The following is a 12,281-nucleotide window of genomic DNA, read 5'->3' as shown; positions in this document are numbered from 1 at the left end:
CTGCTGGTGAGGCAAGTGGCAAGACCCAGGCTGAGAACCCTGCTCAGGGCCAGCACCAGTGACCCAACTGGAGGGCAGACAAGGTGGTTGATCTCATGGCCATTTGGGGCCAGGAGGACATGCTTCAACAGTTCAAAGTGGGCCACTGCAAATAAGCACATCTTCTGGCTGATAGCTGCCCAGATGGCAGGGCGGAGACACCAGAAGACATGACAGCAGTGCTGCATGAAGACCAGCTCTGCAGCCACAGCCCACTGGCAGCTAGCCCAGAGATGCAGGCAGCTCTGCTGCAGTGTCCATACCACAGCCCAGGCAGTCATACAGAACCCACCTGGGTTTGACAGGCATGTAGCCCTGGGGCTGCAGGTCCAAGAGGGAAGATGCTGCCACAGCAAGTCACAGCCAGGTAGCAGCCCCTGTGGCCAGACTGCTGCAGTGGGTAGAGAGTGTAGGGGCCACTCTAGGTTAGGGCTGCTTCAGCTGTTCAGCTGGCCCAAGGAGCTAGTGTCCCCAGATACCAACTGGCTGGGCTTCAGAAGCTCCTGATGGCAAGTAGCCCTGATCTGCTCACCAGGGCACCTTTTTATACTGCTGGGGCCAGCACAGGTGCTGGCCCCAGCCTTTGGCTCCCCCTGGCGCAAGATCTGGGAGGAGCTGGGCAGGGTCAGTTTGCCCCAAGTGGCACAAGTTGCCCCATACCAAAGTGCATGTTCAGGCATGTGTGCTGAGGCACAAATCTCCGGCACAAATTTGTGCTGCTGCTGTTTGAGCTGCTACAAGCGCGTGTGCCTGCATGTGTGGACGCACCCTTAGGGTGGAATCAGACCATGCCTTTCCTTGCCTTTGTGCTGCCATAAAAAAAATTGTGGTGGAGGAGAGTGAAAGCAAATAGGCATTTATAACTTTTGTTGAGCTACAAATGCCCAAATTTGTGGCTGTGATGGAAGGTAGTTATAATTTCTGCCACTTTATTGTGGCAGATGTCTTTTTGTTTTATAGAGGAATAGCACGGGTAGCCAGGAGCTGCCCAAGCTCTCTAGTTGCTCTGGGCAGGGGCTTGAGGGGCCCAATCCTGGGCACTGCTGAAATTCCCGAGCAGGATTGGGCACCTCAGGCCATGGGAGCGCCTGTCCAGCTTTCCCTGCTTACCCGGATGCACCCCTAGGATCTCCAGGATGCATTTGGGTAAGTGGTGAAAGCCAGGCAGGCTCTCCCAGGGCTTGAGTGGCCTGATCCTGCATGGTGATTCCCAGGATGCGTGTAAGCAGGCTTCTCAAGTCCCAGGAGAACAATTTGCCTGTTGTCCTGCGCATTGATGCTGCAGGACAATAAGCAACATTCACTTTGCCCAATTAAATGGGTCCCAGCACAGCTGATCCATCCTGGCACAGCTGATTCACTTCATTTGGCAATGTCTATTTCTAGTCTTAGTTTTTTGCGTCCTAGAACAGCTCAACAGAAGGTGAAACAAGGAACAGGGAAAGGAGACCATCCAGCAGGATATTTAGACCAAAGGGTAATGAGATGGTTCCCTAGCAAAGTCATTTTAATTTGTGTGTATATGTTAGCAAAGGAGAGGTATGTGAAAGAAACACTGTTCCCTTCTGCTTTCACTTTGTGGGCCTTAAGACTTTTGTAGAGTGCAGAGTTGGGGATGAGGTCATAATGTTGTACTATTCTGATTCTCTTTAAAACATGGTTATTTATAACTATATGATGAAAGTGTATTTAGCAAGAATTCCAAGTATGGGTATAAATCTTCCTGTAATATGTTTTTAAACATTCTGTTCAGCTAGTGTTGCTGCTGTTATACATTCCAGATGGTCTCCCAAGTAATATAATTTTTTTTTCTAGGTAGGAGCTGCAGCAGGTATGTATTGGAAAACAAAATAAAATATATGCAAATAATCCACATAAACATACATCTAAATAATTTTTAATAAGCATATAATCTGAGCCAGAATTATTTCTATACCTCTTATCTACATATTTGCCAAATTTGCTTCTGATTACATCAGAACTCTATTATTCTGCCTCAGCAGTTGTCAAGGCTTTGATTGCCTTAGTATTCTTAGTGCCCTTTTCTAAATTGGGATATAAACATGTTAGAATGTGGTAATTTATACGAGATGATTAAATCTGTCTGAAAGTTTAGTGTAGAACATGCTGAGGTAAAGTGTTGGCCTTCCCTAGGCTTTAACTAGACCACCTTTGCATGCGTCAGAAAATAAAGTTATTCCAGCCTAACTGCTGGTATATGCAAACTAGAACAGTCTCCTAGTATGAGTGTCGTGTAAAGGTCCTTCTTGCTGATTTTTTTGAAAACTTTGTTCTTCAGGAAAACTGACTATTTTTAAAATCTGAAGTACAAGGAATATATCTAAGGAAAGTCTATGCTTGCAAAATATTAAAAACTGATTTTAATCTTGACCTGAAAATTATTTAAAAGTAGTAGTCTTTGCCCTTTTGTTACTTGATGATGTGCGAAGAAGGGCTATAAGGGTTTTTTTGGAAAAACTTGGCAGGAGAGGGGTAGGCTCCCACTTATTTTTTTACCTTGGAAATATCAGGAATATCATCTTTGAAATTGTCCCCCATCAAAACCTGGGATCTCAGATTATATATATCCTTAGTTGCCACACCTTAACTAAAGAGAACACATAATAGAGTCTTCACAAAACATTAGGTGGCGAAGCAAAATATTAAAATAAGTATAATTTTTTTAAAACTAAAATGTAAAAGCTTAATATTAAAAATATTAATGAAAGCAAAGGAGTTGCAAACGTTTTTATTACCATACCTTCTCCCCTCAAAAGGTCACCTCTTTGGCTGCATGTAATGTCACTACCTTTCTTTCATCACATTCTTCTAGATTATAAGATTGCTTGAAAGGCCAAAAAGTACCTAAATTTTCAGTGTTAAAAAAAAAAAAAGTTGAGAAAAACATGTGAATATGTTTCTGGTCTTTTATATATCAGAAAAAAACAAAAGCTCATATTTCCATTTCCAGAGCCTGGTTAATTGTCTTGCTCACACAGCCCGTGTCCTGTGAATCCTGAAGGGTGTGTGGTTCCATATGCCCTTTTTTTTTAGTTGCAGTAAATGATAGGAATCACCTTAACCATAATGCCGAGAGAAGGACAGCAGAGAGAGGTCACTTCTTTGTGACCCTTGTAGCAGGTGTGGGTACATGCATAGTGGGTGGAAAAGAGAAGAGCATTTATGGAATGTGGTTTTAACAGTTGCTTTGGGTCAGTCTGATAAAGATCTTTCTTGGGTACCATATTACTGTGCAGGAAGGGAAAAGATAGTACAGAAGAGAGTTTAATCATAGCTCCATACTGAAAATATAATCGCATCACCAGAGGCATAAAGTGTACAGAAAATTCACTGTATTGTTCTGAAAATATTAAAGGATGATATCAGCTTAAAAAAATCACATTTTTCTCTGGAAGACTTTGCTTGTTGTTTCTACAAGTAAATATCTTAGATAAATAAAACTGAGGGATTAGGGAGTCTTTTTTTTTTTTCCCTCTGCCTTAGTCTGTTAACCCTTTGCATATGACAATGCTTTCTGTACAATTAGTTTCATTTCCTGGTCTTATTCCACAAAATGGTAACCTCACTCTTCTAGAGGGCTAGTGTGAATGGATTTCTGCAGCAACTCTTGTAGGGTGTTATCAGAATCCAATAGAAATACTTAGCTTGACTTTTAGAGCCAGGGATGAAAAGCCAGGGCAGGAAACTAGAAGGACCATTTTTTGTCTTGTAAAATAAATGCACTGTATAGCAAAATTATTGAGGAAATAAACATGAATCCCACAATGCTGTTTTACCAAGCTTAGATTATCCAGATCTCAAAAATGACTGACTAGTATGTCAACTTAATGTCTTTCTAGGATATTTGAAAATAAAAAGCTGTGCAAAAGTAGAAATCATTCTGCCATGCTGCAGTTTATGGAGGTGAGATTATTGAAGGGAGGAATAGGGCAGATAGATTTAATTTGATTTTTAACCTTTCTTACTGGACCCTGAAGGAGAGAAGGCCTGGTTGAACTCTTTTGCTACTGGAAATCTTCTTCCTGCTGTTCCACCTTAGTTCATCAGGCTGGGTAGCAACATATTTCAGATATCGAGGTACCATTTGTTCTTATTCTACATGTATGCCACTGTGTTTTAGTGGCATATAACAGTGGGTTTCATTTTCCTCAGTATTTTAGATACAGAGGGGTGTGATTTGAGCGGCTAAATGAATGAAAAGTGATGTTTAGTTTTGGCAAGCAGTCTTCAGGTAGGCACCAAATCCATACAGAGGTTCAGAGCGTGGACAATATCCATAGCCATCATGGTCTTCATTTGACATGTTCAAGGTGCTGGCATCCCAGACTGCATTCTTTAAGAACACTTTTAGTGCTCTGGGTTTCTCTGTAAATCGGTTGAAGATTCTTTTGACACCACAACAGCAAACCATAGGGCAAATGACTGGCTTAATATTGCACTGGATAGAATCTCCTGAACACTTAGCACTTCCTTTTCCAACTTCCTTACCACTTTTGCGTTAGCCTACTATTGTGAAACTTTGTACAGATTGTGTCATGCTTTAGGGCAAACAGATGCTTTTCTATGAAAGCTCTGGCTGTGTTAAAGAATTTTTAGATTTACAGGCAATATATTATCACCTTTCTCACTTGAATTCCCTTGATGCTTTAGCATATATTTATATATGGGACATGTATATTGTACAGTCCTTCTGTATGTCACTGAATTCATTTGACACCTCATTTAAGTTAAGAGACACTGCACGCCAGACTGGAACTAAGTCCTTCCAGGACCTGCAGTAAAGCTGGCAGGACCTGAATGATTGTCCTTAAAACTATTTGTACTTTCTGTGTTGTGACTGTAGCAGATTAGTCATTGAAAAACTTGTTCTAATGCCATCTGCACCTGCTAGTTATGCCTTTCAGCAGTCAGTCATTTCCTTTCCAAACGCCACTGGATCTTGATAGTAATGGGAACTTGGCAGTCCTTTGCATGTAAGCAGTAGCATTTGGCTTCCTCTTTTGGTTTTGGGCTGAGAAAGCAGAAGAGTTGTTAGGCTCCCAGTGATAGCCATTTGTGCATTGTCAGAGTATTCTTCACTTACTCAAAAAATCCTCTCTATAATAAAAAAGTATGTTTATTTTGCCATTTTTTGCTTTGAAGTGTTCTAGTTATACAGACTGAATTGTAAACAACACAGACATACAGTAAAACTAGATTCCTCCTATGCTTTCTTAAGTGCCTGCCCTCTTACCCCTGCCCTCTTTTATACACTTTTAGTGGAGGAAGACAATCATGTAAAATAAGGTTGCCATTTTACTGCTTCTTCCCCCCCATCTCTACTGTAGTATAGATAGGCTGTTGCCTCATCTTCAGCCTGTAGGTCAGAAAAAGAGGGAGAGGGTTGCAGAAGAAGCGGTTGTGTAGGATGTATTTTGTTCCCAATGACCACACCATAGCACAGCTGCAAAAACTTCCGTTAGCTGGTTCTATGTGCAATCTGAGGATGTTACCCTCAGTAAAACAGTGCAAGTAAGCATCATCCACTTGCATACAAAGTATGTCATTCACAATTGTCTCTTCTTCTTTTCCTGCCAGCTACAGGAGATGGAGACCAGATCATGTGTTTCTGTCCATGCTTTCATGTAGTTCTGCTAATGAAACAGGTAATTTTGTGTGGCTTAAAATCAAGGCAGATATCTTTGTGTCCTGACTACATGGCCAAATCTACAATACATATTTGTCACTGTGGTATTTAAAAAGTCTAGTGAACAAACAGTAATCAGCCCTTGTTAATTTTACTATTGTCTCTTGGTACAGGAAACTAAAACCAAAAGAGATTATGTAAGATAAAAGAACTCAGAACACTGTAGCCGGATCCTCAGCTGATATAAATTGTCTCAGTTCATTTGTAACTTGGTAATATACTGCATTAAAATACGTAACAGATATGTATGTTTATATTAGTGCAGATACGGCATAAAATTACCAGAGCTTACTGATAGAATACAAAATCTTTTCACTTACAATAACTACCGTCTCAAATTCCTAGAAAATAGGAGTACTTTTTTTGGTTCTTACTGACTCAAACAAAACTACAGTTTTTAAAAGTCCCTTTCCTCCCAGTGCAGACTGACATGTACAGTTACTATCTCTTATCAGTTGCTTATCTCAGGCCTTTAAGTACTTCAGCTGGTTTACATTTTTTTATTTAGGGCAAGATCTTGTCCTGTATTGTTGGAGGGCTACCATGTGACTAATATCCCTGGAGGCTTGCTAGGAGCTTTGTTGTTTATATTCAACAAAGCTCCTAGCAAGGGTTGAACTTCATTACGATTTGTAAAAATGGCAGTGTGTTCTTTGCCTGTTGAAGCAGAGAGAGGATGTGGCCTCTTCAGTCCAGCATTTGTCAGGCACTTAAGTCTCATGCAGCATGAGACCATGACTCCCTAAGACAATGCGGGACCAGCTCAGCCTGTGGGCACAAATGCCTGACCCCACCACCACCTCACACATTCCCTTTGTATTTGCTTGGGCTCTTACCTTTCTATTCGGTGATTTTTGACCTACAAAATAAAAAAATGACAGTTTGTTTTGAAATCAGAAATCTGTGCCATTTCACTTCAGTTGTCCAGAAAGAACCCCTGTTTAAAAATGAATCAAGTCAGGTCAAGCAGATACCAGAACCTAGTAGCCCACTGAACTGACATGGTTAAGGCACACCAGTTTCTGTAGCCAACAGCACACAAGAGTGAGGTGACCGGCATCGCGTCTGGCTGCCTGTGAGCCCTCAGCCCAAAAATCCAGCTGCCCATTTAGTTAGGTCAGTGAGGAATAGCATTTGTTTGAGTTCAGTGTGGGGCTCCAACTCATACTTCTGGAGCCACAGTGAAATGTCTGAACCACATCATCGCCCTACCTCCACTTCACTGAAAATGAGTTAGACCCCTCAGGCTGAGTACAGACAGTCAAAAAGCTGAAGGCTGAATCAGTTCAATCTTCGCAGGTTAGTTTAAGCTGCATAGATTGAACTGATAAACAAGTGAACAGACATTCTCTTTTGATTCCGGAAATGTAGCCACATGCCTGCAGTGGCCCAGGCCAGAATTGGGGTCAGGGGCACCAGACCAAGCCTGCTGTGCTGGAGCAGACAGTTTGTGCCAAAGCTAGCCCGCCTACCCTGCAAGAAGGAGTGCAGGGGAGATGCGAAGCATCCTGGGCTGGGGGACTGAGAGTTGATCTAAATCTGGAAGAGATCTGGGACAGAAGTTCAATAAATTTACTTGAAATCAGTTACATTTGAGGGTGCAGACAGAAGTGACAATTTTTGCCCAATCTGGCCACAGAAAGCAGTCTATAGCTGCAACCAAACATAAGTGCACAGCTGCAGACCACTTCAAAAATGGCCAGTTGGGTGAAAATCTGAACCCTCATTGCATGTGGGTTCAGATGAAGATATTTCAAAATGTTCTGTAAGTTGTGTTTGCCTGCCAGACTGAACAGAAGTGGGGAAAGGGTGTGGAAGGAGTTCAGTCTGGAGCTTTTTCATCCCCTGCAGTAGGGTGGGACGAGTGTATTGGAGCCACCCCCCTCACCCCCCCAGCAAAGTGGGGTGAAGGGGCTCTAATACACCTACCCCACCCTCCAGCACTGTCTGGAGAACCCCTAGCATGAGCTCCTTCTGCTCCATTTTCCCCCTTCCATTCTGAAAACAGTATTGACGGGCAGGGAGGAAGGGCCATTGGTAAGGGAAACCGGCTGCAGGCTGGCAGCTAACAGCTACATTCCCCATTCCCCCTGGAACCTCCAGTGAACTTCTGTTTGGTCGGAGGGATTGCTGTAACTCAGAACACATCCTGCAAAGCGTTCTCAGTTACAGCAAGGAGCTGTACTTCTGTCTGCACCCTAATGCTACATCTGTCCAGGTTTATCTTAAACTGGTTTTGGCCATTTTGAAAGCAGTTTGTGTACTGAATTTCTGTTGTGTTACAGGTTTGAACTGATTTCCAGTCATTTATACTAGTTTATGTGTAATTTCTGCCCCTAGCCTCAATGTTTATCCAGTTCGAATTAAAAAGCACAGTTTCATGTACTGTAGAGTGGTAAAGCATCCTTTCTTTTCTTTCCCAGTCCTGCAACAATGCCATTTTTGATCCATCCCATGCCATTCAGAATATGTTCTCTTCATTAGACACTTTAGGATATTTGTGCACATGCCTGCACCGCAGTGCCGGGCACTTTTAAAAGCACTCGGTGCTGTGTCACATGCAGTTGTATAAGTTGCAAAATTCACATCAGCGCTGAAAAAATGGCAGTGGTGCGCTTTTGAACTAAAACGCATCAAAGGTGTTTTAGTTCAAAAGCACACCGCCGCCATTTTCTGTGCGCTGACATGCATTTCGACACTTAATACAACTGCATGCGACACAGTGCAGCACGTGTAAGATTTCAGGATCTCGATTTCAGACTCGATTTCAGGATCTCCCAACGCCTCCCAACACAAAAATGTATGTGTATAAATGTCCTTGGAGTCCTATCCTGAAAATTCCTCTGCCCCCCTGGGATTTCAGTATAGGATGATCTTGGCTGTCCTAGCTGCAGTATCTGCAATAAAAGTGAAACAGAGTAATTCTGATATCTAGCTTGGACAGTTTCTGTTCTACGCTACCCTGGAAATTCCTCATATTTACCCCCATTCCTGTAAGCTGTTACCTTGTCATTACAAGTGTTGTTATTTGAAGAAACACTTTCATTTTAATTTTAGCGACCTGTGATCATGTCAGTCAAAGTGCCTCTCATATTTTCATTGTATATTAATTACTTTTCTCTTGATATTAGTGCATTGGCTATTCTAATTCCAATGGAAACTTTTTATTTTATTAATACTCTTACTGATACCCCTTCCTCCCTTCCCCACCCCCCCTGCAAAACCAAAGCTATTTAAATAATTGCATCTAATCAAGTTGTTAAAAGGACATTCAGAATTAAGAACCTGACTGCCATGAGCTCTCCTTGGGTGGAGCCCCACTGAAACCAGCAAGGACTGGCATGGGCACAGGGAACTGCTAGAATCAGACACAAAGGTTATGTGCTATCTCAAATATTCAGCATTGTGTCTAGTTATAGGAAGGAGTCTAAAGTACCTAGTGATTATTCATATGTGCTTAAATACAGTAAGGGGCAAAGTGCAACATTTCATATCCTCTGGCTTCTCTCTCTAATCAGTCATAATCATAATTAGCTGTCTAACATCATGTGGGTCTGGGGTTAGTAGTTGAAGTTACTTTGGTTAAAGTATATAACAGAAATATAAATGTCTTACTACTGTTTTTCTTTCAGGGTTTGTCTCCAATGGATGCATGTCAGACTGCTTGACGATAAACTCCAGAAAGCAGGAAAGGAAAATATGTTTGAACTTGGCATAATTGCAGTGAATATGAAGGTACAGCTGATTGTATTATCGCATATCCTGGAACACTTCCCTTTACAAAGCTATTGCACCATTGTGCCTTAATTTACTGCTCTCTCCAAGTCCTCTGGAATATGGGCAATATAGCAGAAATAAGTAGGTCAATTCTGCCCTGATTTAACAGTTCTATTAGGAACATAGAACTAGATGGGGCCTTCCAGGCCACTGAGTCCAGTTCCTTGGGTTCACAGGCAACCACTGGGCCAAAACTGGCATTTCAAAGGCTCCAAGCTAGGGCTAAAATAAGCCTGGTATAATTGCAGTTCACTCTTGCATAGCCTTTTTGATCAGGCACACTAATCACTGCCATATTACTTTCAGTGACCAAGAAGAGGAAGAGAGAATGAAGAGGCATCACTTGCAGCTTTTACATTATAGGTCTGCCCTAGTTTTCCTGGTACCCACAAGTATTCATAAGATCATAATAGTTTTCAAGATGTAGGGAATTAGGCAAAAGAATATAGAGTGCTTCTCTAAAATACCCTTTTTAAAAGATACATTTGTTTGCACACACACAATGCAGTTCAACTTAGAGATGAGAAAGATGCACTCCTTGGTCCCAAGGGGCATACTGTCTAAATAATAGTGGTATGTTTCATCTTCATAAAAGCTTGAGATGGACATCAAATGGCAAAATGAGCCTTGGTATGGGGGTGGTGTGTGTGTGTGTGTGTGTGTAGATTTGTTTTCTACAAGGAATGTCTCATGTAACCAGTATTAAGCTTTAGTGGCTTTTTGTCCCTTCCCCACATGGAAATGTACTTGTTATAGACATCTATTGGTGTGACTGTATTGAAATCTAATATTTAAAGTTTTTTATCTGGCATAAAACAGTCCTTGGAACAGATTTTACATTGTGAAATATTGTGTTGAATTATATTTTAAAGTGCTCTCATTTCCAAAATATGACCTTTTTATATGATATAAAAAGAATCTTAATAGTTAATGAACATAAATAGTTCATTAACTGTGCATTACCAGATCTTTAAATAGATTTTAAAAGCTAAAAGAACAAATAATTTCAGTATGCTATCTTGAACAGCATTCTAATTATTTTTTTATCATAATAGCCTGAGAAATGTACGTAGTTCTTAATTTATTAGTGATGAATTTATAACTCCTGAAATTCTATATTTGTTGGCCCTTTTGTTTTTTGTTCCAGGGAGAAGCTGGAGCTGCTTCATCAATGCCATTTCCATACTGCGTCTGGTGTCAAGGACAGGATTCCATAGAGGAATTAATGCAACAACCCTGCAAGCTGTGAAAAAAATACACTACAAGAAAATTTGTCTATGTCATATAGGGCAGATTGTGAACCCCTTCTTTGTCTTTGCTATGGTAAGCAGTACAAGATCCCACCAAGACCTACAGGGATCTGCTCAGTACTCCTGAAAACCTGACTGATAAACCATGGATATTAGATATGGAGCTTAACTTTGTGCATCTTTAAAAAAAAAAAAAAAAATCTTAGCTGGGATATTTTAGTCCTACATCATGCCACAAGTAAGCAGTGTCTGCCTTGCATCTTATTACTTATTGGGCTACTAATTACTTTTCAGTTTTCTGACTGACTGTTAACTTGGAGCCCAAGTCTATCATTTTTTCTTGTGCTGAGTAGTATTTTACTCAGTGGGTGCATCTACATGTGCAATTAGCACATAGCAATAAACTCTAGCACAGTTTGCACCACAGTTTATTGCTCCTGGACACAGCATTTTACATGTGCACCTGGGACACAGCAGCCCCTGGATGGCAGAGGACCTGTGGGGGGTCAGTCTGCCAGCTCGGGATTGCTCTGCCATAGCTCAACATGCTGCAGAGAGGCTGACCAGGGCACAAGGGGCATTTGTATACATACTTGTGCTGCAGCGCCAGGCACTTTTAAAAGCAGCAAAATATGTGTCAGGCTGAGAAAATGGTGGCAGTATGCACTGCTGCCACTTTCTGCATGCTGACGTGCATTTTGCTGCTTATAAACACTTGATGCAGCGCAGCGTGCATCAACTCACATGCAGGGTAGAGTTGATTAATCAAGTGTGCTCCAACATGCCAGATCTCCGGCACATCTCAGCACAAAAATGTATGTGTATAAATGCCCGAGGGTGCTACAGTGCAAGGTTAGCCAGCAGGCAGTCACCACATTGTAGTACTTTCATGGCCCCAGCCAGTTTTGGTCAACGTTTCCATGTGCATTTTTGGCACATGTAACTACTACACTGCAGGATAGTACTCATCTTAGATGATACTTTCCTACAGTGGAGTTAATTGATTTACTGCCCCCCAGTACGGGCACACATGCAGAAAGTAATGCTTTACTGTGGAGCTAGGCAGCTTCATAGTAAAAGCGCACATGTAGATACACCCAACTAGTAATCCCAGTAAATACAGATGGCAGAATTGGGTTTTAATTATTCTTGCTGCTGCCTTTTGATGGAAAATGGAGTTGAGTGTTGCTTGTTTTAGTCCTTTTCTGTGTATATAAGAATATGGCCATACCAAAACACAGCTTAATGCACACTTAAAAAAAAAAAGGGGGGGGGTGGGGGAAATTGCATGTTCACATGAAATAAAAAAGAAGCAAAATGGAATAAAAACCCATAAACAACTCAATTTACAGTTTAATTCCTTATTCTGCACCAGTGTCAAACCCTACTAAAGGATTTATATTTATATTCACTTTCACAAATATAGTGGATATTATAAAACACAATCAAATGAGATTTTAAAGTGACTAATTGACTAAAATTGAATTAATGGTTTACTTGTTGCATTC

General features: G+C 41.3%; 1 protein-coding gene across 1 annotated transcript in view; it reads left to right on the top strand.

Annotated features, from left to right (window-relative positions):
• The window catches only part of LOC102378205 (N(4)-(Beta-N-acetylglucosaminyl)-L-asparaginase-like), a 34,892-nt gene extending 22,617 nt beyond the window's left edge, over nt 1–12,275 (top strand). The window contains 6 exon segments of the mRNA XM_025201457.1: nt 1,859–1,870; nt 4,952–5,033; nt 5,638–5,705; nt 9,379–9,407; nt 9,409–9,481; nt 10,671–12,275. Of these exon segments, the coding sequence (XP_025057242.1) occupies nt 1,859–1,870; nt 4,952–5,033; nt 5,638–5,705; nt 9,379–9,407; nt 9,409–9,481; nt 10,671–10,772 (366 nt within the window). The 3' untranslated portion in view covers nt 10,773–12,275.
• Nucleotides 12,276–12,281: the final 6 nt, after the last annotated feature.

This window comes from Alligator sinensis, unplaced genomic scaffold (assembly GCF_000455745.1).
Source record: "Alligator sinensis unplaced genomic scaffold, ASM45574v1 scaffold939_1, whole genome shotgun sequence".
Classification (NCBI taxonomy): domain Eukaryota; kingdom Metazoa; phylum Chordata; order Crocodylia; family Alligatoridae; genus Alligator; species Alligator sinensis.
The sequence above is the reverse complement of the archived record's forward strand: the minus strand, read 5'-3'. Positions and strand labels throughout refer to the sequence as shown.